Genomic DNA, 25,992 nt, shown 5'->3' with positions numbered 1-25,992 from the left:
CCGGGACCGCCCCTCTGAGACCCCGCCCTGAGCCCCCAAACCGGGACCGCCCCTTTGAGACCCCGCCCTGACCCCCCCAAACCGGGACCGCCCCTCTGAGACCCCGCCCTGAGCCCCCAAACCGGGACCGCCCCTCTCTGACCCCGCCCTGACCCCCCAAACCGGGACCGCCCCTCTGAGACCCCGCCCTGAGCCCTCAAACCGGGACCACCCCTCTGAGACCCCGCCCTGAGCCCCCCCAAACCGGGACCGCCCCTCTGAGACCCCGCCCTGAGCCCTCAAACCGGGACCGCCCCTCCCTGATCCCCCCCAAAGCGGGACCTCTTCCTTCGGGACCCTGTCCTCATCTCCCAAACAGGGACCCCCACTCCGGGACCCCTTCCTGACCCCCCAAACCCCGCCCTCATCCTCCGAACCGGGACCGCCCCCTTCGGGACACCCCAAAACTCTGCCCCGAATAACCCCCGTCCCCTCTTGGGGACCCCCCTGTTGTAGCGCCCCCCCTCAATCACAGGGGGTTCCCCCGGGACACCCCAAACCCGGGCACCCCCCATGCACACCCTGGGGACCCCCAAAGCGGCACCACCAGCCGGGGGTGGCGGCACGAAGCGCCCCCCAAACCCCGCCCTGCCCCCGTTTTGGGGGTGTCCCCATCCCTGGGGGGCTCTGTGTCCCCTCTGTGTCCCCTCGGGTGTACCCCCTCCCTCCGCAGCCCGAGAACAAAGAGGGGCAGCAGGAGGAGGAGGAGGAGGAGCGCGAAGGCCCCGGCGGTGACAGCTGGTGTCCCCCGGGTGACACGGGGACAAAGGCAGCGCTGCCGGCGACAGAGGGGCTGAGCGGGGGGGACAGGGCGGGGGGACAGCGACCCCAAAACACCCCAAACATTGCACAGCACCCCGCAGCACCCTACAGCACCCCGCAGCACCCCGCAGCACCCCGGTTTGGGGGGAACAGCGGTCACAAAACAGGGCAGGAGAGTTTTGGGGTCCCCCCACAGAAATGCTCAGGCTGAGCCTCCCCAGCTCATCACACCCATGGCGGGGTGAGCCCCCCAAAAATGACCCCGAAGGTTTCCCCTCTCTGGTGCCTCGGCTGTTCCCTGACTCCCTTCCCGTCCACAGGATGGACAGAGGGATGGACGGAGGGATGGGGAGGGGGATGGACAGAGGGATGGACAGAGGGATGGACAGAGGGATGTGGGAAACAATGCCAGGAGAGCTGGAGGGACGCAGGGACGGATGGGGAGCGCACAGGACAGGCGGGGCCGGGGTGGCCGCGGGGACATTTGGGGACATTTGGGGACATTTGGGGACAGCGGGAGGGGCAGCAGAGCCGCCCCCAGCTGGCGGGGGGGTCTCGGCGTTGATGGGGACAGGGCGGGACAGATGGAGCGACATTAATTGGTAATTAAACCCTCCCCGGCGGGGAGAGCGAGCGGCAGCCGGGCCGGGGGAGGGGACACGGCCGGGGACAGGGGACAAGGGGACACTGCCGGCCCCTCCATCCCCGCCGGGGACCCTCCGCGGCTCCGTGACAGGCGGCGGGTAATTAATGAGGCCGTTAATCACCGGGAGCGCGGTAATGAGGGGCTCCCGGAGCCCGGCTGTCAGCGAGCGGGGACAGGGACAGGGACAGGGATGTGTTTGGGGACAGGGACAGGGGACAGGGACAGGGATGGGTTTGGGGACAGGGACAGGAGAGTGAGGAGCAAGAGCTGGAGCTGGGCTGGGACCCCAGAGCCCCAAATCCGCTCCCATGGCACCGGGACCCCCAAATTCCTGAGCAGACGGGGCTCTCTGTGCCCCACATGGTCCCGCCATGGCGGACAGACCCCCAGGGCCGCACCCCCTGTCCCCTGTCCCTTGTCCCCTGTCCCCGTGCCCATCCCTCTCGGTGACACACACTCCTCTCCCCCGATGTGACACAAATTTGGGTTTATTCACCAACACCCCCAAATCCCAAAGCACCCCCGGGTGGGCCGAGGGGCTGGGAGGGACCCCCTCCGTGTCCTTCAGGGGTTTCGGGCTGATCAGGGGTCACAGGCTGGTGTCCCTTGGGGGTCTCAGGCTGATGTCCCCCAGGTGTCACAGGCAGGTGTCTCTCAGGTGTCACACGTTGACGCCCATCAGGTTCACCGGGCGCCCCCCGTAGCGTTTGGAGATGTCGGCCTCGATCTGCAACGGCGCCGGGGGGGGGATCAGGGGGTGCTCCCAGGGGGTTCCCAGGGCTCAGGGGGGGTCCCCGGTGTGCCCCCCGTCCCTCACCAGCCTCTGCAGCTCCCTGGCTCTCTCCTGCAGCTGCTGCAGCCGCGGCTCCAGCGCTCCCTGCTCGGCCAGGGCCTGGCGGCGCCGCCGCCCCAGCGCCTCCCGCTTGGCCAGCAGCAGCTCGGCCTGGAGACTCTGCTGCCGCAGCAGGGCCGTGACGCGCTCCACGTACCTGGGGACAGGGGGACAGAGGGACAGAGGGGTTATGGGGACAGGGACAGGGACAGCGGGGACATGGGGACAGCAGGGACAGCGGGATCAGCAGCAGCTCGGCCTGGAGACTCTGCTGCCGCAGCAGGGCCGCGACGCGCTCCACGTACCTGGGGACAGGGGGACAGCGGGGACAGGGACACAGGGTCACACAGCACGGCTTGGGGACACGGGCAGAGGGGACAGAGGGGTCACGCTGCAGGACACGGGAGGGACAGTAGGGTCACACTGCATCATCTGGAGACAGCAGGGACAGTGGGGACACACTGCAGGACAGGGGTGGAGGGGACACACGGCATGGTCTGGGGACAGTGGGGACAGAGGGGTCCCACTGCAGGACAGGGGACGGGGACAGCGAGGACACATTGCAGGGCACCCCTGGTTAAGGGCCGGGTTAGGGCTATTTAGGGGTGTTTTGGGGGCTTCTTTAGGGTTATTTTAGGAATTATTTTAGGGGCTGGTTGGGGGCTATTTTAGGGGCTGGTTGGGGGCTATTTAGGGTCTGTTTTGGGGGCTTCTTTAGGGCTCTTTTAGGGGCTGTTTTAGGATTATTTTAGGGGCTGGTTTAGGATTGTTTTAGGGTCTGTTTTGGGGCAGTTTGGGGCCTGTTTTGTGGCTATTTTAGGGTCTGTTTCGGGTCGGGCAGGCACCTGGGCGAGGCGAGGATCATGCAGAGGTGCTGCACGCTGCGCGAGCACAGCTGCCCCAGCAGCTCCCGGGCCGTGGCCAGCTGGGCCCGCAGGCGCTCGGGGCTCTGGCCCTGCAGCACGGCCGGCGCCGCCTGGAACTGGCTCAGGGCCACCACGTCCGGCGCCGCGTCCTCGAGCTCCAGCAGCCGCTGCGCCAGGAACAGCTCCAGCTGCGGGACAGCAACGGGGACAGGGTCGGGGACACCCACGGGGACACCCACGGGGACACCACCCCCAGGCCCACACAGGTGTCCCCGGTGCCCACCTCCATGAGCTCGTCGATGAACTGGTTCCGAGTCTCGGGGTTCTCCAGCAGGGTCAGCGCGTCCGAGCCACGGGCAACGCCCTCGGGGGCTGCGGCGGGGTGGGACCCCCAAAGCCTGCTCAGCTTCACCCCAAAATCCCTGCCCGGAACCCGAAATCCCTGCCCAGCATCCAAAAACCCTGCCCAGAACCCAAACACACTGCCCAGAACCCAGAAACCCTGCCCAGCACCCAAAAACCCTGACCAGAACCCAAAAACCCTGCCCAGAACCCAAATACACTGCCCAGAACCCAAAATCCCCGCCCAGAACCCAAAATCCCCGCCCAGAACCCAAAATCCCTGCCCAGCACCCAAACCCCACTCCCTGCCCAATCCCAAACCCCTCTGGGGGTTCCAGGGGCACTGGGAATGGGGAATTTGGGGGGATTTTGGGGAATTTGGGGGGATTTGGGAGCTGCCTGTGCCCCCCAGCCCTGCTCACCCTCCGTTCCAGCCTCCACCACCGTGATCGTCCCCTCCTGTCCCCCTGTGTCACCCCAGTCGATGCCACCGTCCCCCTGGGGAACAAAGGGTGAGTGACAAAGAGTGACAAAGGGGACATCAGGGGGATGTGGGGACACAGGGGACACTCCCCTGGCCATGGGGGTGTCACAAACCTGGGGCTCTGCTGTGATTGTCCCCTTCTCTCCGTCACCCCAGTCAATGCCATCCTCCCCCTGGGGAACAAAGGGTGACAAAGGGGGATTTGGGGACACAGGGACATCGCCCCAATCAATGCCACCATCCCCCTGAGGGAGGAAAGGTGACACAGGGGAGGTCTGGGGACACAGGGATGTCACCCACCTGGGCACTGAGCTCTACAGTGATTGTCCCCTCCTGTCCCTTCTCTCCATCGCCCCAGTCGATGCCATCCTCCCCCTGGGGAGCAACGGGTGACATTAGGTGGGTTTGGGGACACAGGGACATTGCCCCAGTCAATGCCACCATCCCCCTGAGGGAGGAAAGGTGACAAAGGGTGACACAGGGGGACACAGGGACATTGCCCCAGTCAATGCCACCATCCTCCTGATGAATGAGAGGTGACAAAGGGTGACATGGGAGGGTCTGGGGACACAGGGACGTCACCCACCTGGGCGCTGGGCTCCACCGTGATGCCCCAGTCGATGTCCCCGCCCTGGGGCGGCTCCGTGGGGAAATCCCCCCAATCGATCTGTGGGAAAGACCCCAAACCCCCTGAGGCACGGCCCAACCCCAAACCCCCAAACCCCAAACCCCCAAACCCCCTGAGGCACGGCCCGACCCCAAACCCCCAAACCCCCAAACCCCAAACCCAAACCCCCTGAGACACGGCCCCACTCCAAACCCCCAAACCCCCAAATCCCAAATCCCCAAACCCAAACCCCTGAGGCATGGCCCGACCCCAAACCCCAAACCCCCAAACCCCAAACCCCCAAACCCCAAACCCTGTGAGGCACAGCCCAGCCCCAAACACGCCCAGCAGTGCCAGGGCTGTCCCCGTGTCCCCCATGTCCCCCTGTCCCCCTGTGTCCCCCCACGTCCCCCCGTGTCCCCTCGTGTCCCGGTGCCCCTGCCAGCACGCACCGTGTCCTGCGGGGGCGGCTCCGGTGCCTGCGGGGCCGCCTCGGGCCGCTCCAGCCGCAGCGGCTCCTGCCCCGTGCGCCAGCGGAACACGGACGAGTTCCCGTGGGCCACCACGTGCCGGAGCAGCGGCAGCGCCTCCGCACCGGGGCTGGGACACGGGGACATGGGGATGGCACAGGGACAGGGGGACATGGGGGACACGGGGACACCACATGCCAGAGCAGCGGCAGTGCCTCCGCCTCCGCACCAGGGCTGGGACACAGGGACAGGGACATGGGGATGGCACCGGGACATGGGGACATGGGGGACACGGGGACATGGGGATGGCACCGGGACAAGGGGACATGGGGGACACGGGGACACCGTGTGCCAGAGCAGCGGCAGCGCCTCCGCCTCTGCATTGGGGTTGGGACAGGGACAGGGACATGGGGATGGCACAGGGACAGGGGGACATGGGGGACACGGGGACACCACATGCCAGAGCAGCGGCAGCGCCTCCGCCTCCGCACCAGGGCTGGGACACAGGGACAGGGACATGGGGATGGCACCGGGACATGGGGACATGGGGACACCACGTGCTGGAGCAGCGGCAGCGCCTCCGCCTCTGCACCGGGGCTGGGACAGGGACAGGGACATGGGGAGAGCATTGGGGATGGAGACAGCAGTGGGGACATGGGAACATCACCGAGGACATGGGGACAGGGAGCATGGGGACAGCATTGGAGATGGCATCGGGCATGGGGACATAGGAGTGGGGACATTAGGGCTGGGGACACCTCAGCACCCGCAGTGCCGGGGTTCGGAGGGACCAGGAGCCGTTGTGGGGCACTTTGGGGAGCCGGGGCTGTTTTAGGGTAGCTGGGGGATGTTTTGGGGCTGGTTCGGGGATGATTTTGGGGTGTCAGGGCTGTCCCCACCTGTCGCACACGAAGCCCACGCAGGCCTGGTACAGCTCGATGGCGTCCCCGAGGGCGCTGGCGCCGTCCCCAACGCGGGACAGCAGCGACGGCAGCGCCTGCACCTGGGCCAGCAGCTCCCGGCGCACGTCCTCGCCCTGGGGACACCGAGGGGACACTGGGGACGTGCTGGGGACACCGAGGGGGGACGCTGGGGGACATTCTGGGGGCACTGAGGGGACACTTACGGTCTGTTTTAGGCTCTGTTCAGGGGTTATTCTGGGGCCCATTTTGGGGTTACTCCAGCCCTATTTGGGGCTGTTTCAAGCCTGTTTCAGGCTCTGTTTGGGGCTATTCTCAGCCCGTATTGGGCTGGCTCTGGGGCCATTCCCAGCCCACTTCAGGCTCTCTCTGGGGTTATTTTCTGGCTCATCTGGGGCCATTCCCAGCCCGTTTCAGATTCCCCCCGGTGGTTCCCATGGCATTCATGGCAATGCCATACCATCCAGGCCTGTTTCAGGCTCTATCTGGGGCCATTCCCAGCCCCATTTCAGGCTCTGCTCGGGCTTACTTTGGGGCTCATTTTGGGTTATTTCAGGCCCATTTCAGACTCAGAGCGATGCCGTACTGTCCAGGCCCGTTTCAGCCTCTGTTCAGGGCCATTCCCAGCCCGTTTCAGGCTCTCCCCAGCGTTATTTTGGGGCTCATTGGGGGCCATTCCCATTTCAGGCTCCCTCGATGATGCCGTACTGTCCAAGCCTGTTTCAGGCTCTGCCTTGGCCATTCCCAGCCCGTTCCAAGCTCCCCCCGGGGTTACTGTGGGGCTCATTTGGGGCCATCCCCAGCCGGTTCCAGGGTGCCCCGGCACTCACGGCGATGCCGTACTGGCGGCAGGAGCCCAGGAAGCGCTCGCGGAGCTCCCCTGCCCGCGCCTGGCACTCGTCCTCGCGCCGCGCCAGCTCCTGCTGCGCCTGCAGCCACCGGGCCCGCTGCCTCCGCATTGCCGGCAGCTCGTAGCTGATGCTGCGCCCCAGCAGGCTGGAGAGCTCGGCTGGGGGCACAGGGGGTCACCCCGGGGCTCGGGGGGCGCCCGGCGTCACCCCGGGGGCTCCTCCCGCTGGGACTGGGTGTCCCCATGGACCCCGGGCTTTGGGTTCTGTGCCGTGCTGGTTTGGGGCTGAATTCAGCTCTAAATCCTGTCCTGGTTTGGGGCTGAATTCAGCTTAAAATCCTGTCCTGGTTTGGGGCTGAATTCAGCTTTAAATCCTGTCCTGGTTTGGGGCTGAATTCACCTTTAAATCCCATCTCATCTCATCTCGTCTCGTCCCGTCCCGTCCCGTCCCATCCCATCCCGGTTTGGGGCTGAATTCCCCTTTAAATCCCATCCCAGTTTGGGCACTGAATTCACCTTTAAATCCCATCCCACCCCAGTCTGGGGGCTCAATTCACTTTTAAATCCCATCCCATCCCATCCCATCCCATCCCATCCCATCCCATCCCATCCCATCCCATCCCGGTTTGGGGACCGAATTCCCCTTTAAATCCCACTGTGATTTGGCTTTCCCACAAATCCCATCCTTTCCCACCCCAGTTTGGGGACTGAATTCCACCCACCCAAGGGGTTCTTTGGGACACCTCGGGGAATTCCCATTCCCATTATTCCCATGATTCCCACTGCCATTATTCCCGTTTTTCCCGTTATTCCCATCCCCTCTCACCCAGGTAGGCGTTGTCCTTCTCATAGAGGGACACGATCTCCTGCCAGTCCTGGGGAAGGACACGAGGGTGAGGAGGATGAGGAAGAGAATGAGGAGGAGGAGGAGGAGGAGGAGGAGGAGGGTGCTCCCACCTTCATCCTCTGGGACGAGTAGCGCCCAAAGAGGTTCTTGGTGGAGGCCTCGGTGCCCTTGAGGATCTCCACGATGCGCAGGCAGTGGAAATAGTGCAGGTCTGGGGGGAACAATGGGGTCAGGGGGGCTTTGGGGGATCCCTGGGGGCTTTGGGGGATCCCCTGGGGGGCTTTGGGGGATCCCCAGGAGGTTTTAGGGGAACCCCAGGAGGTTTTGGGGGGTTCTTGAGCTGCCACCACCGCCCCTTTGTGAACAACCCTCCCACCCCAAATCCTGGCTCTGCAGGGTGGGGGGAGATCCGTGCCCAAAGCCCAAATCCAAAATCCCCAAATGCCAAACCCCCATCCCAAACCCCCAAACCCCCAAACCCCAAACTCCCAATCTCCAAACCCCAGACCCCAAATCCCAAACCCCAAAATCCCAAACCCCCAAACCCTCAGTTCCCAAACGTAGATCCCAGACCCCAATTTCCAAACCCCCAAACCCCAAAGCCCCAAAGCCCCAAACCCCGACCCCAAACCCCCAAGTCCCGGAGCACTGACAGGAGCCCTGGAGCAGCTCTCGGATCTCGGGGTGCTCGGGCATGTCCTGCAGCGCCGCCCGGATCCGCTCCCGCACCTGCGCCACCTGCGCGGGCCAGCGCCGCCCGCAGTGCCGCCGGTCCAGCAGCCAGTCTGTGTGGGGACACGGGGACATGGGGACAGGGACACTGCAGGGACAGAGCCAGCGCCGCCCGCAGTGCCGCCGGTCCAGCAGCCAGTCTGCATGGGGACACGGGGACATGGGGACAGTGACACTGCAGGGACAGAGCCAGCGCCGCCTGCAGTGCCGCCGGTCCAGCAGCCAGTCTGTGTGGGGACAGGGGGTCACCGGGGGACACTCGGGCTCTGGGGACAGCCCCGGGCTCCGGGGACACGGGGGACAAACAGCGGGAGGAATTCCCGAGCCTCTTCCCAAAGCCTGGGACGGATCCCCAGCTGGAGGGAGAAGCGGGAACTGGGCTGGGATAACCGGGGTAAATTCCGGTCCCTGCCCCGTCTGGAGGGAACGGCGGGAACTGGGCTGGGATAACCGGGGTAAATTCCCGGTCGCTGCCCGGAGCCGGGGTTCGTTCCCGTACCCAGAAGCTTGCTGGTCTGGATGTCGATGGGCACATTCCGGTAGTCCTGGGGAGCCTGCGGGGAGAACACGGCAGGGGCGGGGCTGCGGCAACCGGAACCGGCACCGGGAGCGGCACCGGGAGCGGCACCGGGAGCGGCACCGGGACCCTCCGCTTCAGTGCCAGGCCCGGGCTGTCCCCGCTGCCCCGCGCCTGGACCCGCTCCCGGACCCTTCCCCGCTCCCGGTCCCTTCCCCGCTCCCGGTCCGGTTTCCGATCCCACTCCCGATCCCAATCCCGTTCCGGATCCCCATGCCGGTCCCAGCCCCTTCCCCTGTCCCGGTCCCGGTCCCTGTTCCGGACCCTTCTCCGCTCCCGCTCCCGATCCCGCTCCCGCTCCCGCTCCCGGTCCGCACCTGCATTTTTCCCGGCCCCGCCTCTCCACTTCCGCCCTCCCCGCCCCAGCCAATCGCCTCCCTCAGCGCCCGCACCTCGGCCAATCAAAACGCGCTCCGCCCAAAGGTCGAACTCCCGCCAATCAGAAAGCGGCAGCTCGGAGGCAGCGCCACGTCCCTGTGCTTCCATTGGCTGGAGGGGAAAGGGGCGGGGTCAGCCCGGACCAATCGGAGCGTGCGGTGGGAGTTTTTGGGGTCCCGGTGCCGGTCCCGGTTCCAAACCTGGCGCCAAAGCCCGGTCCCGGTCACAGTCCCGATCCCGGTCTCGGCCACAATCCCAGTCCCGATCCTGGAACCAATCCCGATCCCGGCCATAATCCCAGTCCCATTTCCAAGCCTGGTCCCAGTCCCGATCCCAATTCTGGCCTTAATCCCGGTCCCGGTCCCGTTCCCGGTCCCAAACCTGGCACCAGTCCCGGTGCCGGTCCCAAGGTCCCCCCCAGCCGTCCCGCGGGGATGCCCCGGAGGCTCCCGAGGGGATCCCAAACCCTGCGGGATCCCCATTTGTCCTAGAGGGGAACCCAGATCCCCCCAGGTCCCTCAGGGATCCCCCCAGAACAGGTCCCGGCTCCCTTGGGATCCGCTGGGAGCCCAGCACAGAGCCGGGATCCCACTGGGAGCCCCAGGACACATCCCGGCCACCCGGGGCCATCCAGGGACACCCCAGGCCACTCGGAGCCATGCGGAGCCACCCAGAGGTGCCCAGAGCCATCCAGAGCGACCCGGAGCCACCCAGGGCCACCTGAGGCCACCCAGGGCCACCCTCCCGGGGCTGGCACCGCTCCCCGTCATGAATATTCAGCCGTGCCTGGCCCGGCCCCACTGTTTGCTCCGGCAGGAGGGGTTTGGGAGCGGGTTCACCTTGACGGGAACACCGGGACAGCCGCAGGTGAGCGGCACCTGCCCGTGCTGCCCCCCGGGACACCGGGACACACCCGGGACACCCCGGGACAACCCAGGGACAACCCGGGACCCCCGGAGGCGGCAGGAGCAGGTACCGGGGTGCGGTGTCCGGGCTGGGGATGGGCTGTGGGAGCCCCGGGGACGCTCTGGGGACACGGCCGGGGACGGTCCCCCCTGGCTGTGGCACGGGGAGGTGGCGCTGGGGACACGGGTGCCACCGGCGGGGCGGTGGCCGCGGTCTCCGTGCCCCTGTCCCCGTGTCGCTGAGGGAAAAGGGGTTTTTGTCCCCAAAGCGACACCCGGGAGGGCTCGCCGGTGGCCGAGCGTCACTGGGACAGGGACGGGGACACGGGGCAGGGCTGGCCCTGGGATCCCCTCCGTGCCCCGGGGCCGCGCTGGGCTCCGGAGCCCTCCCGGCCCCTTCCCGGAGCCTCCCCCGGTCCCGGCGGGTACCGGCGAGCCCCGAGGCCGGGCTGGGGAGGGGGGACCCCGGCAGCGCCCCCGGCACTCCCCGGTGCCGCCACCTGCGCCCCGGTTCCTGTTCCTGTTTGCTCTCCCGCCGCACGTGGCCGATAAGGGCAGCTCCCGGCGCTGCCCGCGGCCCTTTCCCGGCTTTTCCCGGAATCCCCGGGATTCCCGGGCCGCGCAGCGCCCGCCCCGCCCCGGTGCCCCCGGGGATCCGCCCCGAGCGTCCGCGGGAGGGCAGCGCCGCGCCCCCGATGCGCGAGCCGAGCCCCGGTGCCGCTCCCGTGCAGGATGGCCGACGGGCACGGCTGGTGGAAGCTGACGTTCCTGCGGAAGCGCCAGGCGGCGGCCCCGGTGCTGTACGAGAGCCCCGAGGGCCCCGCGGCGCCCGGCGCGGACGGCGCGGACGGGAGCGGCCCCGAGGGCAGCCCCGGCTTCGCCGCCCGCCTCGAGAAGATCGTGGACAAGAGCACCAAGGGCAAGCACGTCAAGGTCTCGCACTCCGGCCGCTTCAAGGAGAAGAAGAAAGTGCGGGCGACGCTGGCCGAGCATCCCAACCTGTGCGGGGCCGGCGAGCGGCAGGAGCAGTGACCCGGCCGGGCTGCGGGCCCCGGGCACCGGGCAGGACTCGGGATGGGATTTGCGGAATCGTCCGCGGGATGATCCCGGAGCTGCGGGACCGACCCCGGGGCGCGGCGGGGCCCGCGCTCCCCGTCCCTCCCTGCGCAGCGCGGACCGGTCCGTACCGGGATGAACGAGGACACTGCCCCCGATCCCCATCCCCGTCCCATTCCCAATCCCCTCCTCCCGTCACTTTTTGGGGCCGAGCCCCGCTCGTGTCCCCATCCCGAGGGGCTGCGGAGCCGCCGATGGCCGAGTCCCCCCCCGAGAGGGGATGCGACACTTCCCTGTCCCCAGGGAACGAGTGGCAGGACCGATCCCCGGGGATCTCACCCGGAGGAGCCGCGTTTCCCTCGGGAATCCCTCCCCGGAGGAGCCACGTTTCCCCGCGGATCGCAGCCGGAGGAGCCGCGTTCCGTTCCCCGGGGATCGCTGCCCGCTGCTGGAAGCGGGGGTCCCACCCCGCTCGCGCCTGCCGCTAATTAACTGTGGTTAATAAAGCGAGCCTGGGAGCGGCGGCGGCTCCGGGGGAGCTCCGCGGATCCCGGGATCCGGCCCGGAACGGGGGAAGGCTCCGGATGCGGCGGGACGCGGAGGGAGCGGGGCCGTGCCGGGGAGTGCCGGACCCGGGCAGGGCGGAGGGAGCGGACGCGGATCCCGAAACCCGGCATAGAGGGGTGGGAAAGCTCCCGTCCTTCCCAAGGCAGGGAAGGCTCCAGAGCCATCAGGGGCTGTGACAGTGCCACGAAGGCGGTGACAGCGCCGTGGCCACCGTGCCTGTGTGCCAGGGCTGGCCTGGCGTCCCCCGGGACAGGCACGGTCCCGCTCCGGGACAGCAAACACAGAACCGGGACCGGTCCCAGTCTGGGACAGCAAACACAGAACCGGGGCTGGGTTTTGGGGCTGGTTCCACTCCGGGACAGCAAACACGGAACCGGGGCCGGTTTTGGAGCTGGTTCCAGCCCGGGATTTGCTCCAGCTGTCCCAGGAGAGCCCGGCCCTGCCTGGTTAAACGTTAACCCGGTACTAAATAACCAAAGGCTCCACGCCTCCACATAAATCCCGATTTATTGTTCTTTTCCGGCAGCTGGAGGAGGGGACGGGCCGAGGGTTGGGGTCTCACGGCCCTGGGACGGGGCACGGCAGCGGTGACACGATTTAAGTTAATTAAACAGCAGCAGTAATGACCTGGGACTTGAGCACGATTCCATGCTAAAACAATTGCCACGATTCCAGCCAAAACACCGAGAGAGAGGTGGCAGTGGTGGCACAGCGACAGTAACAGGGGGGTCACAGCTGGTGCCTGCACGATCATTAACACGATTAATTAACCACGGGGAGTGGGTGGAGACAGAATTGGGGACACTCTGGGTGAGGGAAGCTCTGAAGGCATTCCCAGCACATGGCCAGGGACAGCGACGGGGACAGGGACGGGGGGATCACTGGGGTCACAGCTGGACCCTGCACAATCATTAACGCGATTAATTAACCACCGGCAGCGACTGCAGACGGGGCGGGGGCAGCTCCGGGCCCATCCCCAGCGCACAGCGAGAGACGGGGCGGGGCGGCTGCGACACTTGGGGCCGTTCCCGGAGCCGTTCCCGGACCATCCCGGGACCATTCCCGGGCCATTCCCGGGCCATCCCGGGCGGGCTCACGGCGACAGGCGCTCGTACACCCAGTCGCCGTGGCCGCGGCGGGTCATGGCCCCGAGCGGCGCCGCGCGGTCCCGCAGCCGCCGGAACACGATCCGGTCGTGCAGCCGGTTCGATTGGCCCTGCCAGAACTCCACCAGCTCCGGCTCCACCACGTACGCGCCCCTGCAAGGGACAGCCGCCATCGGGGCGGGGGGTTCGGGGGGATTTGGGGTTTCGGGGGGATTTGGGGGGTTCGGGGGGATTTGGGGGCTCAGGGGGGCTCAGCCCCCCCAGTCTCACCAGTAGTCCGGCCTGGGCACCGCCTTGTCCCGGTACAGCTCCTCCAGCTCCGCGTTCTTCTTGCGCAGGTACTGCGGGGAGCGAGGGGATCCCAAAGGGAACGGGGAGTGAGGGGATCCCACAGCCGATCCCGCAGGGCTCAGGAGCCGATCCCAAAGGGAACGGGGACCCCACAGCCGGTCCCGGCCCGGGCTCACCTCTCTGTCAGGGATGACCGAGCTCTGCCGGCTCACCAGGGCCCCGATCTGGCTGCCCCGGGGCCGGGACTGGAAATAGCGCTCGGATTCCTCCTCGGGCAGGCGCCGCACCGAGCCCTCGATGCGCACCTGGGGACGGCACCGAGACCTCAATGCGCACCTGGGGACAGCCCTGAGCCCCCAGCCCTCACCTGGGACAGCCCTAAGCCCCCAGCCCACACCTGGGGACAGCCCTGAGCCCCCAGCCCTCACCTGGGACAGCCCTAAGCCCCCAGCCCTCACCTGGGGACAGCCCTGAGCCCCCAGCCCTCACCTGGGGACAGCCCTGAGCCCCCAGCCCTCACCTGGGACAGCCCTAAGCCCCCAGCCCTCACCTGGGGACAGCCCTGAGCCCCCAGCCCTCACCTGGGGACAGCCCTGAGCCCCCAGCCCTCACCTGGGGGACAGCCCTGAGCCCCCAGCCCTCACCTGGGGGACAGCCCCGAGCCCCCAGCCCTCACCTGGGGACAGCCCTGAGCCCTCAGCCCTCACCTGGGGGACAGCCCTGAGCCCCCAGCCCTCACCTGGGGGACAGCCCCGAGCCCTCGATGCGCACCTGGGCCAGCACAGCTCCTAAGGGGCTCCCGGACATGGAACTGCCCCATTCCCTGACTTTTTCACCCAAAAAGTGCACGGATCTCATGCCTGCTGGGCACCACCATCCCCGGGGCTCGGGCCAGTGGTGTTAAAGGGGCTCCTGAGCACAAAACCCCCTCATTCCCCCACTTTTCCCCCAAAACCGCACCCGCCCTGCCTGCCCACAGTGCCCACCGGGGGTGGCCCCCAGCCCCAATTCCCCCCCAGGATTTGGGGACCCCCCCTCACCTGCCGGCAGAGCGGCTCCCAGTAGAACACGAGGGAGGCGAAGGGGTTGGAGTCCTGTGGGAGCAGAGGGAGCTGAGGCAGAGCCGCGCTGTTCTGGGCCTGAATTACGCGTTTATTGGGGTTTATTTATTGGGATTTATCGGGGTTTGTTTATTGGGATTTATCGGGATTTATTTATTCGGATTTATCGGGGTTTATTTATTGGGATTTATTTATTGGGATTTACTTATAGGGATTGATTTACTGGGATTTGTCGGGATTTATTTATTGGGATTTATTGGGACTTATTTATTGGGATTTATTTATCAGGATTTATTTATCGGGATTTATCGAGATTTATTTATCGAGATTTATTTATCAGGATTTATTGGCATTTCTCAGGATTTATTCCTGGTGTTTCTGGGTCCCTGGTCCCTCACCAGCTGCAGGAATTTGGGATTTATCGGGGCTGATTTACTGGGATTTCTCAGGATTGATTTCTGTGTGTCCGTGTGTCCCTCACCAGCTCCCGGCCCTTCCTGCTCTCGTAGTTGGTGAAGAAGCGCAGCCCGTCCGGCCCCAGCCCCTTCAGCAGCACCATGCGCGCCGAGGGCCGCCCGTCCCTGCGGGACAGCGCGTGTCACCCCTGTGTCACCTCTGTGTGTCACCTGTGTCACCCATGTCACCCCTGTGTGCCACCTGTGTCACCCCAGTGTCACCTGGAGCAGGTGGCCAGGCACACGGCCCCTGTCCCAGCCCCTGTGTATCCCCCGTGTCCCTGGTGTCCCCCCTGTCCCCCCATTGTCACCTGGAGCAGGTGGCCAGGCACATGGCGTTGGCCTCGGCGATGTCCGGGCACTGCAGCGCGTCCTGCAGCCAGGCCCGGAACTGCTCCAGGGGATCCAGGGACACCAGGTGGCACTCCTCGAACGCCTGGCGACATTGGGGGGGTCAGAGGTCACCCAGGGGGGACACCAGGTGACACTCCTCGAACGCCTGGGGACACCGGGGTGACGAGGGGAAGGTGGGGACACCGCAGGGCTTGGGGACACCCTGGGGGTGTCACCCTGGCTGGGGGCTGTCCCCGAGCCTTGGGGACATCCCGGGGGTGTCACCCTGGCTCGGGGCTGTCCCCGAGCCTTGGGGACACGCTGGGCAGCGGCCGCGTGGGCGGTCACCCTGTCCGAGAGGGGCTTCTCCGGGCCTTGGGGGGGTAATCCCGGGGTGCCCCCGTGCCAGATCCTCCCCGGTGTCCCCCCGGTGTCCCCGCGGTGTCCCCGCTGTCCCGGTCCCACCTCGCTGTCCCCCCGGTAGCTTTTCCGCAGCTGCTCCAGCTCCATCGCGGCCGCGCCGAGCCCCCGCCGCGCCGGAGGCGTGGCTAAGGCGGCCACGCCTCCCACAAGCGCGGCCACGCCTCCCAGAACGCAGCCAGTAAGAGAAGGCAGAGCGCGCGCGCCTCTGTAGGAGCTGGCTGCCCATTGGGGGGAGGCGAAAGGGGCGGGGACAAAAGACCCGGAAGTAGTGGCTGGGTTTAGAGAGGTGCGGGGGCTCTTAAAGGGGCAACGATGGCGGGAGGGGGGACGCGGGGACATGCAGGGGACAGCGGGGACAGCAATTTGGGGATTTGGGACATTTGGGGACATTCGGGGCTCGGGAGGCGGTGACAAGGGGCTGGGACACGGTGGGGACAGGGATTTGGGGACACTGAGCACAGGGATGTGGGTATGGCGTGTTTGGGATGCTGCGACAAGGGACAGGGCATGTGGGGACGGGGGTTTGGGGACGGGGGTTTGGGGACGGGGGTTTGGGGACGGGGGTTTGGGGACGGGGGTTTGGGGACAATCCCCCAGTCCCGAGCCAGCAGGAGCTGAACCATTTCCTGCTAAAATTCCTCAATTTCCCACCAATTCCCCCCAAATCCCATCAATTCCTCCAAATCCCATAATTTCCCCCCAAACCCCCCAAATCTCATCAATTCCTCCAAATCCCACCCAAACCCCCCAAATCCCATCCATTCCCCAAACCCCATCCATTGCCCTAAATTTCATAAATTCCCCCCAAACCCCACCAATTCCCCCCAAACTCCATCCATTCCCAATTCCCCAAAATGTCCCAAAATGCCCCAAATCCCCCCAAATCCCCGGATCCGGAGGCGCCTCGGGGATTTTATTGAGCAGGGGAAGCCCAGGAACGCCCTGGGACGGGCACAGCACAAAAATAAACGGAATTTCTGTTTAATTTAAAGCTCCAAAGCAATAAATCTATGATACAATGTACACTGTACACGGGGGGCACACGCGGGGATGGGGAAAAGGAAACAAAAAGGGAGAGGGGAAAGGGGAAAAATAATAAAAAACTAAGGAAGGAAAAGGAGGTGAAAATAAAAAAATAAGGAAGGGAAAATGGAGGAAAAATAAAACAAATTATGAAGGGAAAAAGTGGGGGGAAAAGAAAAAATGAGGAATGGAAAACGGGGAAAAATAAGGAAGAGAAAAGGGGAGAAAGAAAAAATATGGAAGGGAAAAGGAGAAAAAAAAATAAGGAAGGGAAAAGGGGAAAATAAGAAATAAGGAAGGGAAAAGGGGGGAAAAGAAAAGGAAGGAAAAAGGGAAAAAAGAAGAAAAAAGGAAGGGAAAAGGGGGGAAAATAAAAAATAAGGAAGAAAAAAAGTAGAAAATAAAAAATAAGGAAGGAAAAAGGGGGGAAAAGGGAAGGAAAAAGGGGTGAAACCAAAAAAAAAGGGGAAAAATAAAAAATAAGGAAGGAAAAAGGGAAAAAAATAAGGAAGGAAAAAGGGGAGGAAAAAAGCAAAGAAAAAGGGGCGAAAATAAAAAATAAGGAAGAAAAAAGGGGAAAAAAGAAAAAAAAAAGGAAGGGAAAAGGAAAGAAAAAAAAAAAAGGGATGGAGTCCAAAAATTGCAAAAAAAAAAAAAAAAAGGGGAATTGCCAACGTTGCTCGGAAACAAAAATTGGGAGAGAGGAATTGGCCATGAGGGGGGGACAAAGGGAGTTTTGGGGATTAAATAGATTAAAAAAGCACTCATGATCCACGGGGCGGGCGGGACGGGGGAGCGTAAGGCAACGACTGATAGAAAACAGGGCTGTCCCAAAGGGGATATAGATATTTATAGCTATTTATAGACTTTAAATATAAAGTAGGAATGTGCTCTGGAGCCGCTCCGGGGCTCCTGCCCCACACCTGGGGGGGAAAACGGGGGAAAATGGGGGGTCACAGCAAGGGTCTGGGGGACCCCATCAGCCTGTGGGGGCACAGGAGGGCTGTGGGTCACAGGGGAGGGTCTGGGTGACCCCCTAAACCTGTGGGGGCACAGGGGGTGCTCTGGGTGACCCCCTAAACCCTCCTGGGCCATAGGGGCACCCCCTGAGCCCGCGGGCCCCCGGGGACGCCCCCAGCCCCGTTTTGGGGGTGCTCGGCGCGGTGGGTCGGGCAGGGACGTGCCCAGGGTCCCTGCCTGGAGTGCTGCGGGTGGCCCCGGGCTGCGGGGCCGTGGGTTTGGGGGCGCAGGGGGTGCCCCCCCCCATGCCCTACAGGTTCTTGGTGACCAGGTGTGTCTTGTAGTGCTTGGTCAGGTGGTCGGAGCGCATGAAGCGTTTCTGGCACTGCGCGCACTCGAAGCGTTTGTCACCTGCGGGGACAGGGACACCGCGGTCACCCCAGGGGCCTCAGGGCAGGGGGTGACGCCCCCAGGACGCGGCCCTGTCACCAGAGACCCCCCCCAAAACCCTCCAGAGCCCCCCCAGACCTGCCCAGATCATCCCGGTGGCTCCCAAAGTGAACCTGGGGGTCCCCAGCCCCGTTTGGGGGTGCTGCCCTGGGAACGGGGACACTCCAGGGATACCCCAGCCCTTTTGGGGGCGCTGCTTTCGGAACGGGGACACTCCAGGGATACCCCAGCCCCGTTTGGGGGTGCTGCTTTCGGAATGGGGACCCTGCAGGGATATGCCAACCCTTTTGGGGGTTCTTCCCTGGGCACAGGTGACACCCCAGCCCCATTAGGGGCTCTGTCCCTGGCCCCATGTGCCCCGCAGGGTTGTGCAGACCTGTGTGGGGGTGCTGCCCTGTGAACAGGGGATACCCCAGCCCCATTAGGGATGGTTCCTTGGGCACAGGGACCCCGCAGGGACACCCCAGCCCCACTAGGGGTGGCTCCCCAGCCCCATACCCCACCTCAGGAGCAGTGTGGCAGACCTGTGTGGGGGTTCTGCCCTGGGCACAGGGACAGTCCAGGGGCACCCCAGCCCTGTCAGGGATGGTTCCTTGGGCACAGGGGGCACCCCAGCCCTGTCAGGGATGGTTCCTTGGGCACAGGGGGCACCCCAGCCCTGTCAGGGATGGTTCCTTGGGCACAGGGGACACCCCAGCCCTGTCAGGGATGGTTCCTTGGGCACAGGGGACACCCCAGCCCCACGAGGGATGGTTCCTTGGGCACAGGTGACACCCCAGCCCTGTCAGGGATGGTTCCTTGGGCACAGGGGACACCCCAGCCCCACGAGGGATGGTTCCTTGGGCACAGGGGACACCCCAGCCCTGTCAGGGATGGTTCCTTGGGCACAGGGGACACCCCAGCCCTGTCAGGGGTGGTTCCTTGGGCACAGGGGACACCCCAGCCCCACGAGGGATGGTTCCTTGGGCACAGGTGACACCCCAGCCCTGTCAGGGATGGTTCCTTGGGCACAGGGGACACCCCAGCCCCACGAGGGATGGTTCCTTGGGCACAGGGGACACCCCAGCCCTGTCAGGGGTGGTTCCTTGGGCACAGGGGACACCCCAGCCCTGTCAGGGGTGGTTCCTTGGGCACAGGGGACACCCCAGCCCCACGAGGGATGTCTCCCCAGCCCCCAGACGCGCGGTGCAGACCTGTGTGGGTGCGCGCGTGCCGCTGCAGCTCGTCGGAGCGCGTGAAGCGCTTGCCGCAGAACACCCAGTTGCACACGAAGGGCCGCTCGCCCGTGTGCAGCCGCACGTGCGCCCGCAGCAGCGACGTCTTGCGGAAGGTGCGCCCGCACTCGGGGATGTGGCAGATGTGCTTCTTCTTGCCGCCGTCGCCCGGCCTGGGGACAGCAGGGGACAGCAGGGGACGGGAGACATCAGCACAGACAGGCGGGACAGGGAGATAAAGCGCTCCGGGTTAGACCCGGGACAGGCGGGGCCAGGGAACTGAGCTGCTCCGGGTTAGCCTGGGAGAGGAAGATCCAGAGGGATAAACCGCTCCAGATTAGCACTGGACAGGCAGAGCCAGAGGGATGAACTGCTCCGGGTTAGCCCGGGACAGGTGGAGCTGGGGGATGAGCCACAGCCGGGACAGGCGGATCCAAGCAGGATGAACTGCTCCGGGTTAAACCCGAGAGAGGCAGATCCAAGTGGGATGAACCGCTCCGGGTTATTCCGGGAGAGGCAGATCCAGCGGGATGAGCCCTTCCCACCGCCAGCGCTTTCAGCACCCACCGCTTGTCGCCGTCCTTGCAGTTGGGGCAGGTGCAGGCCATCCTCCTCCTCTTCTCTCCGGGCTGCACGTCCCCGGACAGCGCCTGCTCCATCTGCAGCTGGATCTGCGTGGGGCTCAGCCCGCTGATGGTCACGTTGTTGCCCGACACGTTCTGCACCGTCAGCTGCTGCTGGCCTGGGGAAAGGGGAAAGGGGAAGGGGCAGTCAGGATCCATCTGCACCCTCCGGAGCGGGGAGCACGCCGAGTTCACCCCCACATGCAGCACAGCCCCCTCTGCCACGTGCCTCTGCTGGTAAGTCCCCTTTTTCCTGAATATACTGTGCGGTTTTTCAAAGTTTTCAAAAAAAAAAAAAAAAAAAAAGTCGTCTCTCGACCCTTTTAGGGGGGCGGGGAGTAAAAAAAGGGCTCAAAAAGAGGAAACAAAAAAAGAAACTTTGAAAAAACGTGCAATATATTGAGCAAAAAAACGGGACTTACCCCGCAGCCTAAGGGCCGCTCCAGGCTCGGGCGTGCCGGGCAGCCGCGACAGGGGCTGGAAAGAAGAACAGGGGTCAGCGTCAGCAAGCGGGGCTGGGGCTGGGATTGGGCTGGGACTGGGCTGGGATTGGGCTGGGATTGCTGCTCCCGGGGCAGCACCAGCAGCAGGAGGAGGAGGAGGGCAAGAACGAGGGGGATCGGCAGGAGCAGAGCAGCAGGGAGGGAGGGAGGGAGAGCAGGCGGGGAAGCGCCAAGCGAGGGGAGGCAGCGCTGGGCACGGATGAGCTGAGCCCCGGCTCGGCTCGAGGGCAGCAGGTCCTGCCAGTCCCCTCCGTGTTAATTGGAACGGCTAATTAAACTCAGTCCCCCGCACAAAGGCAGTCCTGGCAGGACGGCACAGTGGGAAAGGGGTTGGGATTCCTGCTGACAGTGGTGAGGAGCAGCAGAGCCGGGGCTGGGGCACCGAGCAGGCAGGCAGCAGGGCTGGGCTGATCTCAGCGAGCAGATAAAGCTCCCCACAGAGACAAATCACCCTGCCCTCGGCTCTGCAGAAGGGCTTGGCCCTGCAGTGAGGACAGGGCGACTGCAGGGACGTGACACTCCTGGCACAGGGAGCAGCGGGGCCATGTCTGGATGGTTTGGGGTTTGGGGAGACCCCTGAGTGAGGGGTTCATTCCTTGGAATGATCCCTGAGTGAGGGGTCACTGCTGGGATGATCCCTGAGTGAGGGTTCACCCCTGGAATGATCCCTGAGTGAGGGGTTCAGGTGATCCCTGAGTGAGGGGTTCACCCCTGGAATGATCCCTGAGTGAGGGGTTCACCCCTGGAATGATCCCTGAGTGAGGGGTTCATTCCTTGGAATGATCCCTGAGTGAGGGGTCACTGCTGGGATGATCCCTGAGTGAGGGTTCACTCCTGGAATGATCCCTGAGTGAGGGGTTCACCCCTGGAATGATCCCTGAGCGAGGGGTCACTGCTGGAACGGTGATCCCTGAAAGTGGAGCTGGACAAACGGAGCTGGGTGTGTGAATGTGCCTCTCCTGGGTTTGGGAGCGTGGCAGAGCTCCTCGTTCCTCTGGAAGCTCAGCGAGCTGCCCACAGTCCCTGTTCCCCTCAGGGATCTGATTTAATCTGATCTGATCTGATCCGTTGATAACCCATCCTAGGGGAGCTCAGGGAGCTGCCCCCTGCCCCATCCATCCCCACGTCCCCATCCATGCCATCAGTGCCACCCACCTGCGCTGTTGGTGATGGTGACGGGCATGCCATGCACCTGCCCCTGCCATGTCCCCATGTCCCCATGTCCCCATCCATGCCCATGGTGTCACCCACCTGCGCTGTTGGTGATGGTGACGGGCACGCCATGCCCCTGCCATGTCCCCATCCATGCCCATGTCCCCACATCCCCATCCATGCCATCAGTGTCACCCACCTGCGCTGTTGGTGATGGTGACGGGCACGCCCTGCACCTGCCATGTCCCCACATCCCCATCCATGCCATCAGTGTCACCCACCTGCGCTGTTGGTGATGGTGACGGGCACGCCCTGCACCTGCACGCCGTTGATGTTGATGGTCTGCATGGCCTGTGCAGCTGCTGCCAGCTGTGCCGCGCTCAGGCTCAGGATGCCCCCGGCCGGGGCGATCTTGGGCAGCGGCCGCTCCTTGCGCGGGGCCGGCCTGCGGGCGCTGCCGGGGCCGGTACCGGGGCCGGGGCTGCCGCACGAACCGCCCGGCGGCACCGGGATGGACGAGGCCTCCTGCAGCAGCACCGACTGCAGCTCCCCAGAGGGGGTCTTGAAGTAAACCTGGGGGCAGGAGGGAACACGGGTGGGGTTGGTGGGGACGGGAATCGTGGAATGGTTTGGGGCTGGGGGGGTTGTTGTGTTTTAATTTCCTTCTGCTGGAGCTGGGCTTGGACACTTCCAGGGCTGGGGAAATCACAGCTTTTCAGATAAATACAGCCCAGCTCGTCCCCACCCTCACTGGGAAGTGAATCCAGACCTTTGTAAGACCCCTGGAGAAAGGAGAAGGCTCCTGGGTTTTGTGCAAGGTGACACAAAGACACCAACCTGTCCCACCTCCCTTTGTGTCCCAGGAGGGTGATCCCAGCCCCAGCTATGGGACACTGAGCTCCTCCATATCCTACAAAAGAAGCTGGAGCTCCTAAATCCCTGCAGAGGGCATGGCTGCACTCCTAATCTCCACTCAGCAACGCCCAAACAGGGAATTCCATCTCACAAACCCCTCATCTCCCAAACCCCGGCTGAGAACCAGACGGGAGCGCCACGGAGGGGGTCCCAGGGAGGCCGTACCTGTGTGGGGGTGGGCTCGGCCGCCTGGATCTGGAAGTTCTGGGACGGTTTCTGGGGCACAGTGGGCAGCGTGGCCGAGGCGGCCTGCACCACGCGCAGCGCCTGCTGCGGGATCTGCACCACCTGCGGCTCCTGCTTGGGCTGCACCACCTGCAGCTGCTGCAGCACGGCGGGCTGCCCCGCGCCCGGGCTCTGCACGATCAGCAGGTTGCTGCCCGCCTGGATGATGTTCTCGGCCGTGGTCTCGATCAGCACCGTCTCCACCTGCTCGGCCACGGCCACGGCCGCGGGCTGCCCCGGGGACGGCGCCTTCTTCCGCGGCTTTTTGCCGCCCTTGGAGGGGCTGTCCGTGAGCAGCTGGGGCTGCCCGCCCGCCTCGGGGCCCACCAGGGCCGGGGGCAGGCTCAGGGTGACGTTGGCACCCGCGGGCAGCTTGACCACGCCGCCCGCTGCCGCCGCCTTCTGCGCCGGGGCCGGCTTGATGGGCACGGGCTTGTGCGAGGAGGAGGAGGAGGAGGAGGAGGAGGAGGAGGAGGAGGAGGGCGTGAGGATGGCCTGGCTGGTGCCCGGGATGATCTGGATCTGGTTAGGCTGCACCTGGATGGTCTGAGCGCCGCTGGGCTGCAGCTGTGGCACCGCCTGGTACTGGATGCTGGAGGAGGAGGACGAGGAGGAGGAGGAGGAGGAGCGCGAGGCTTTGCCCAGCACGGCCGCGTTCTGGATGGCCAGCACCAGCTGCCCGCCGGGGTAGGAGGCGCCCAGCTGGGAGCCCTGGATCTGGAGGAGGCTCCCCTTGGAGGACAGGATGCCGATGCCGCCCTTGGCGGCGCCCAGGGGCAGCGGGGCGGGCTTGATGGGCACCAGCTTGCGGGGCGCGGGCTGCGGGGGCGCCGGCGGCGCCGCGGCCGCCTCCACGGCGGGGGGACCGATCTTGCTGCATGTGGCCGCCAGCAGCGCCAGCGGCGACGGCTGCGAGTCCTGGGGGACACACAGAGAGGGGACAGTCAGGGCAGGAGCAGCCAGTGAGGCAGCCCTGATTGAGGGAGCTCGTTAATTACCCTGATTGAGGGAGCTCGTTAATTACCCGTGTGGGGCGGGACGCCCGAATAACCGAGGCTGGAAAGGGTTCTGGGATGGCCCAGGGATGCTCTGCCACCCCAGCACGGCACTGAGGGCCACGTCCAGTCTTTCCAGCCCATCCCAATGCCGGTTTTTCTGTGAGGGAATTCCTGCCGATGTCCAGCACCACAGTGCTTCCAGCAGTGCTGACACTGAATATCCCATTCCTGTGTCCCTAAATCCCTTTAAATCCCATCCTTGTGTCCTTAAAACCATCCTAAAGCTTAAAACCATCCTTAAAGACATTCTAAAGCCTTAAACCGTGCTTAAAGCCATCCTTAAGGCTTAAAACCATCCCAAAGCTGTGGATATCCTGGGAACTCTCCCTGGTATTTCCCCCCTGGAACATCACAGGCAGCTCAAATCCCTAACCCAGCCTGAGATAAGGGCTGGGAACATCAGAGATGCTCGGGGAGGAGGAAGGACACTGGGATGGGGACAGCCTGGCTGCCCCCCAGCAGGGCTGGGCTCACCTGGGCAGGGGCAGGGCTCACCTGTGCAGGGCTGGGCTCACCTGAGAGGGGCAGGGCTCACCTGGGCAGGGGCTGGGCTCACCTGAGAGGGGCAGGGCTCACGTGAGAGGGGCTGGGCTCACCTGAGAGGGGCAGGGCTCACCTAGGCAGGGCAGGGCTCACCTGGGCAGGGGCTGGGCTCACCTGAGAGGGGCAGGGCTCACCTGGGCAGGGGCAGGGCTCACCTGGGCAGGGCTGGGCTCACCTGAGAGGGGCAGGGCTCACCTGGGCAGGGGCAGGGCACACCTGAGAGGGGCTGGGCTCACCTGAGAGGGGCTGGGCTCACCTGGGCAGGGGCAGGGCTCACCTAGGCAGGGCTGGGCTCACCTGGGCAGGGGCAGGGCTCACCTGGGCGTTGGCGCTGGCGGGCTGCAGGTACTCGCTGGGGCTGACAGCAGCAGTGGCAGCCATGCTGGGCTGTCCCTCGAGCTGTGGGCACAGAGCAGGGGGGCATCAGCTCCGCAGGGATGTGCCCGGTGCCCCGCCAGAGCCGCCCCACCCCACACCGGGGGGCTGCCCCCCATGTGTCACCTCGTCCCCTCTCCAGGGGCTGGCCTTTGGCTGCTTCCCGAGGGAACCCCAAGGAGCATTCCTGGATAAATTTGGGAATCATCCCGGATCCCACCAGGAAAATGAACCCCAAGGAAATTAATCCCATAAGGGAAAGCAGCCCAAATACCATCAGGGAAATTAATCCCGTAAGAAAATTTGGGAACCAACCCGAATCCCATCAGGGGAATTTGGGAATCATCCCGAATCCCACCAGAGGAATGAATCCCATAAGGAAATTTGGGGATCCCCCCGAGCATCCCCAGGACCCTCCGAGGATCCCGGGACCCCCGAGCATCCCCTGAGCATCCCGGGACCCCCGGGCGGGGATGAGGCCACGACCCCCGAGGGCCCCCCCGGGCTCCCCCCGGAGCTCCCCCGGTCCCCCCGGGCTGCCCCCGCCGCTCCGGGCGGTCCCGGGGGAGGCGGGTCCCAAAGGCCGGGCCCGCCCCCGACCGGGCCCCGCTGCCGGAAGCGCCGCCCGCCCGCCGGGCGCTGGGGGAGGGCGGCTCGGGGCGGCCGCGGGCCCCTCCCCGCCCCGGCGGCCCCGCAGCGGCCGCGGCCCGGCCCCGCTCCCCCCGCACTGACCGGCCGGGGGCGGCGGCGGCTCCGACCCGCTCACGGCGCCATCTTCCTCCGCCGGGCACCGCCCTGCTGCGCCCGCCCACAGAGGGGGTTTGAGCCAATCGCCGCCCGGCTGCTTTGCGAGCTGGCCAATGGGGGGTGAGATGGTGGAGCGGCGGCCAGTCGGCGGAGGGGGAAGGGTTGATGGGCAGCTGCGCCGAGCAGTAAGGCGCGTGATGGAGGGATGGCTCCGCCAATGGGCGCGGAGCTCTGAGGTGACGGACGGCAGCGGAGAACCAATGGCAGGGAAGGTTTCTGATTGACAGCAAAAACAGCCAATGGGCGCAAGCCCAGCCAGTGGGCATCCGCTGTTTGATTGACAGACCTTTAAGGGGGCGGAGTACCTCTTGGGCGTGACCCGCCCAAAATATGCCTTGTGATTGGTCATAATAATTTGGCTGACAGATTGATGAATCAATGGAAGGCGCGAGGCGGACGAGCTGCGCTTGCGATTGGTGGAGGGGGGAGTACGGGCAGCCGAAGCCGGATGACGTCACGGGGTCCCCCGGCGGGTGGGGAGTCCCGGGGATCCCCCTCGCCCCCCCCATCAAAGCGGGCACGGAGGGGATCCCGGGGTCCCAGTGAGGGGGGTCCGGGGGGTCCCGGGGAGGGGATCGGGGGCACCCGGGGGTCC

The 25,992-nt window shown here is 65.1% G+C and overlaps 4 protein-coding genes across 4 annotated transcripts; 1 reads left to right on the top strand and 3 right to left on the bottom strand.

Annotated features, from left to right (window-relative positions):
- Positions 1–1,919: 1,919 nt before the first annotated feature.
- Positions 1,920–9,645, bottom strand: CDK5RAP3 (CDK5 regulatory subunit associated protein 3). The gene is made up of 17 exons (XM_063178659.1): positions 9,553–9,645; positions 9,239–9,463; positions 8,897–8,951; positions 8,319–8,450; positions 7,776–7,876; positions 7,645–7,693; positions 6,799–6,977; positions 5,948–6,084; positions 5,031–5,178; positions 4,558–4,638; positions 4,272–4,346; positions 4,085–4,144; positions 3,910–3,985; positions 3,429–3,517; positions 3,125–3,333; positions 2,265–2,436; positions 1,920–2,174 (listed from the first exon to the last, which is right to left on the bottom strand). Exons 1-17 carry the CDS (start codon positions 9,643–9,645, stop codon positions 2,109–2,111), a joined length of 1,947 nt encoding a protein of 648 aa, XP_063034729.1. The 3' UTR covers positions 1,920–2,108.
- A 432-nt stretch (positions 9,646–10,077) lies between these two features.
- On the top strand, positions 10,078–11,373 carry PRR15L (proline rich 15 like). Its single transcript, XM_063179056.1, has 2 exons — positions 10,078–10,324; positions 10,989–11,373. Exon 2 carries the CDS (start codon positions 10,990–10,992, stop codon positions 11,287–11,289), a length of 300 nt encoding a protein of 99 aa, XP_063035126.1. The 5' UTR covers positions 10,078–10,324; position 10,989; the 3' UTR covers positions 11,290–11,373.
- A 996-nt stretch (positions 11,374–12,369) lies between these two features.
- On the bottom strand, positions 12,370–15,683 carry PNPO (pyridoxamine 5'-phosphate oxidase). The gene is made up of 7 exons (XM_063178909.1): positions 15,592–15,683; positions 15,105–15,229; positions 14,820–14,919; positions 14,318–14,371; positions 13,454–13,582; positions 13,257–13,327; positions 12,370–13,139 (listed from the first exon to the last, which is right to left on the bottom strand). Exons 1-7 carry the CDS (start codon positions 15,634–15,636, stop codon positions 12,974–12,976), a joined length of 690 nt encoding a protein of 229 aa, XP_063034979.1. The 5' UTR covers positions 15,637–15,683; the 3' UTR covers positions 12,370–12,973.
- Positions 15,684–16,514: 831 nt separating this feature from the next.
- SP2 (Sp2 transcription factor) lies at positions 16,515–25,369 on the bottom strand. Its single transcript, XM_063178922.1, has 7 exons — positions 25,323–25,369; positions 24,534–24,614; positions 22,555–23,532; positions 21,756–22,047; positions 19,764–19,938; positions 19,176–19,369; positions 16,515–17,943 (listed from the first exon to the last, which is right to left on the bottom strand). The coding sequence occupies exons 2-7, from the start codon at positions 24,594–24,596 to the stop codon at positions 17,843–17,845; spliced, it is 1,803 nt and encodes a 600-aa protein (XP_063034992.1). The 5' UTR covers positions 24,597–24,614; positions 25,323–25,369; the 3' UTR covers positions 16,515–17,842.
- Positions 25,370–25,992: the final 623 nt, after the last annotated feature.

This window comes from Melospiza melodia, chromosome 30 (assembly GCF_035770615.1).
Source record: "Melospiza melodia melodia isolate bMelMel2 chromosome 30, bMelMel2.pri, whole genome shotgun sequence".
NCBI lineage: Eukaryota > Metazoa > Chordata > Aves > Passeriformes > Passerellidae > Melospiza > Melospiza melodia.
Note: the sequence above shows the minus strand (reverse complement) of the source record. Positions and strands in the feature narration are given on the sequence as shown.

Excerpts from the sequence above, each read along its gene's own strand:
- PRR15L (XM_063179056.1), top strand. The coding sequence starts at position 10,990 with ATGGCCGACGGGCACGGCTGGTGGAAGCTGACGTTCCTGCGGAAGCGC.
- PNPO (XM_063178909.1), bottom strand. The coding sequence starts at position 15,636 with ATGGAGCTGGAGCAGCTGCGGAAAAGCTACCGGGGGGACAGCGAG. Across the intron at positions 14,920-15,104 it reads TGCCTGGCCACCTGCTCCAG|GGACGGGCGGCCCTCGGCGC; the intron begins GTGACAATGGGG and ends GCTGTCCCGCAG. Across the intron at positions 13,140-13,256 it reads GTGCCCAGGCCGGACTACTG|GGGCGCGTACGTGGTGGAGC; the intron begins GTGAGACTGGGG and ends TGTCCCTTGCAG.
- SP2 (XM_063178922.1), bottom strand. The coding sequence starts at position 24,596 with ATGGCTGCCACTGCTGCTGTCAGCCCCAGCGAGTACCTGCAGCCCGCC. Across the intron at positions 23,533-24,533 it reads CCGCCAGCGCCAACGCCCAG|GACTCGCAGCCGTCGCCGCT; the intron begins GTGAGCCCTGCC and ends TGTGTCCCCCAG. Across the intron at positions 22,048-22,554 it reads CCGAGCCCACCCCCACACAG|GTTTACTTCAAGACCCCCTC; the intron begins GTACGGCCTCCC and ends TCCTGCCCCCAG.
- CDK5RAP3 (XM_063178659.1), bottom strand. The coding sequence starts at position 9,645 with ATGGCCGGGATCGGGATTGGTTCCAGGATCGGGACTGGGATTGTGGCC. Across the intron at positions 8,952-9,238 it reads GGGAGCGGGAGCGGAGAAGG|GCTCCCCAGGACTACCGGAA; the intron begins GTCCGGAACAGG and ends TTCTCCCCGCAG. Across the intron at positions 2,437-3,124 it reads ATGATCCTCGCCTCGCCCAG|GTACGTGGAGCGCGTCACGG; the intron begins GTGCCTGCCCGA and ends CCCTGTCCCCAG.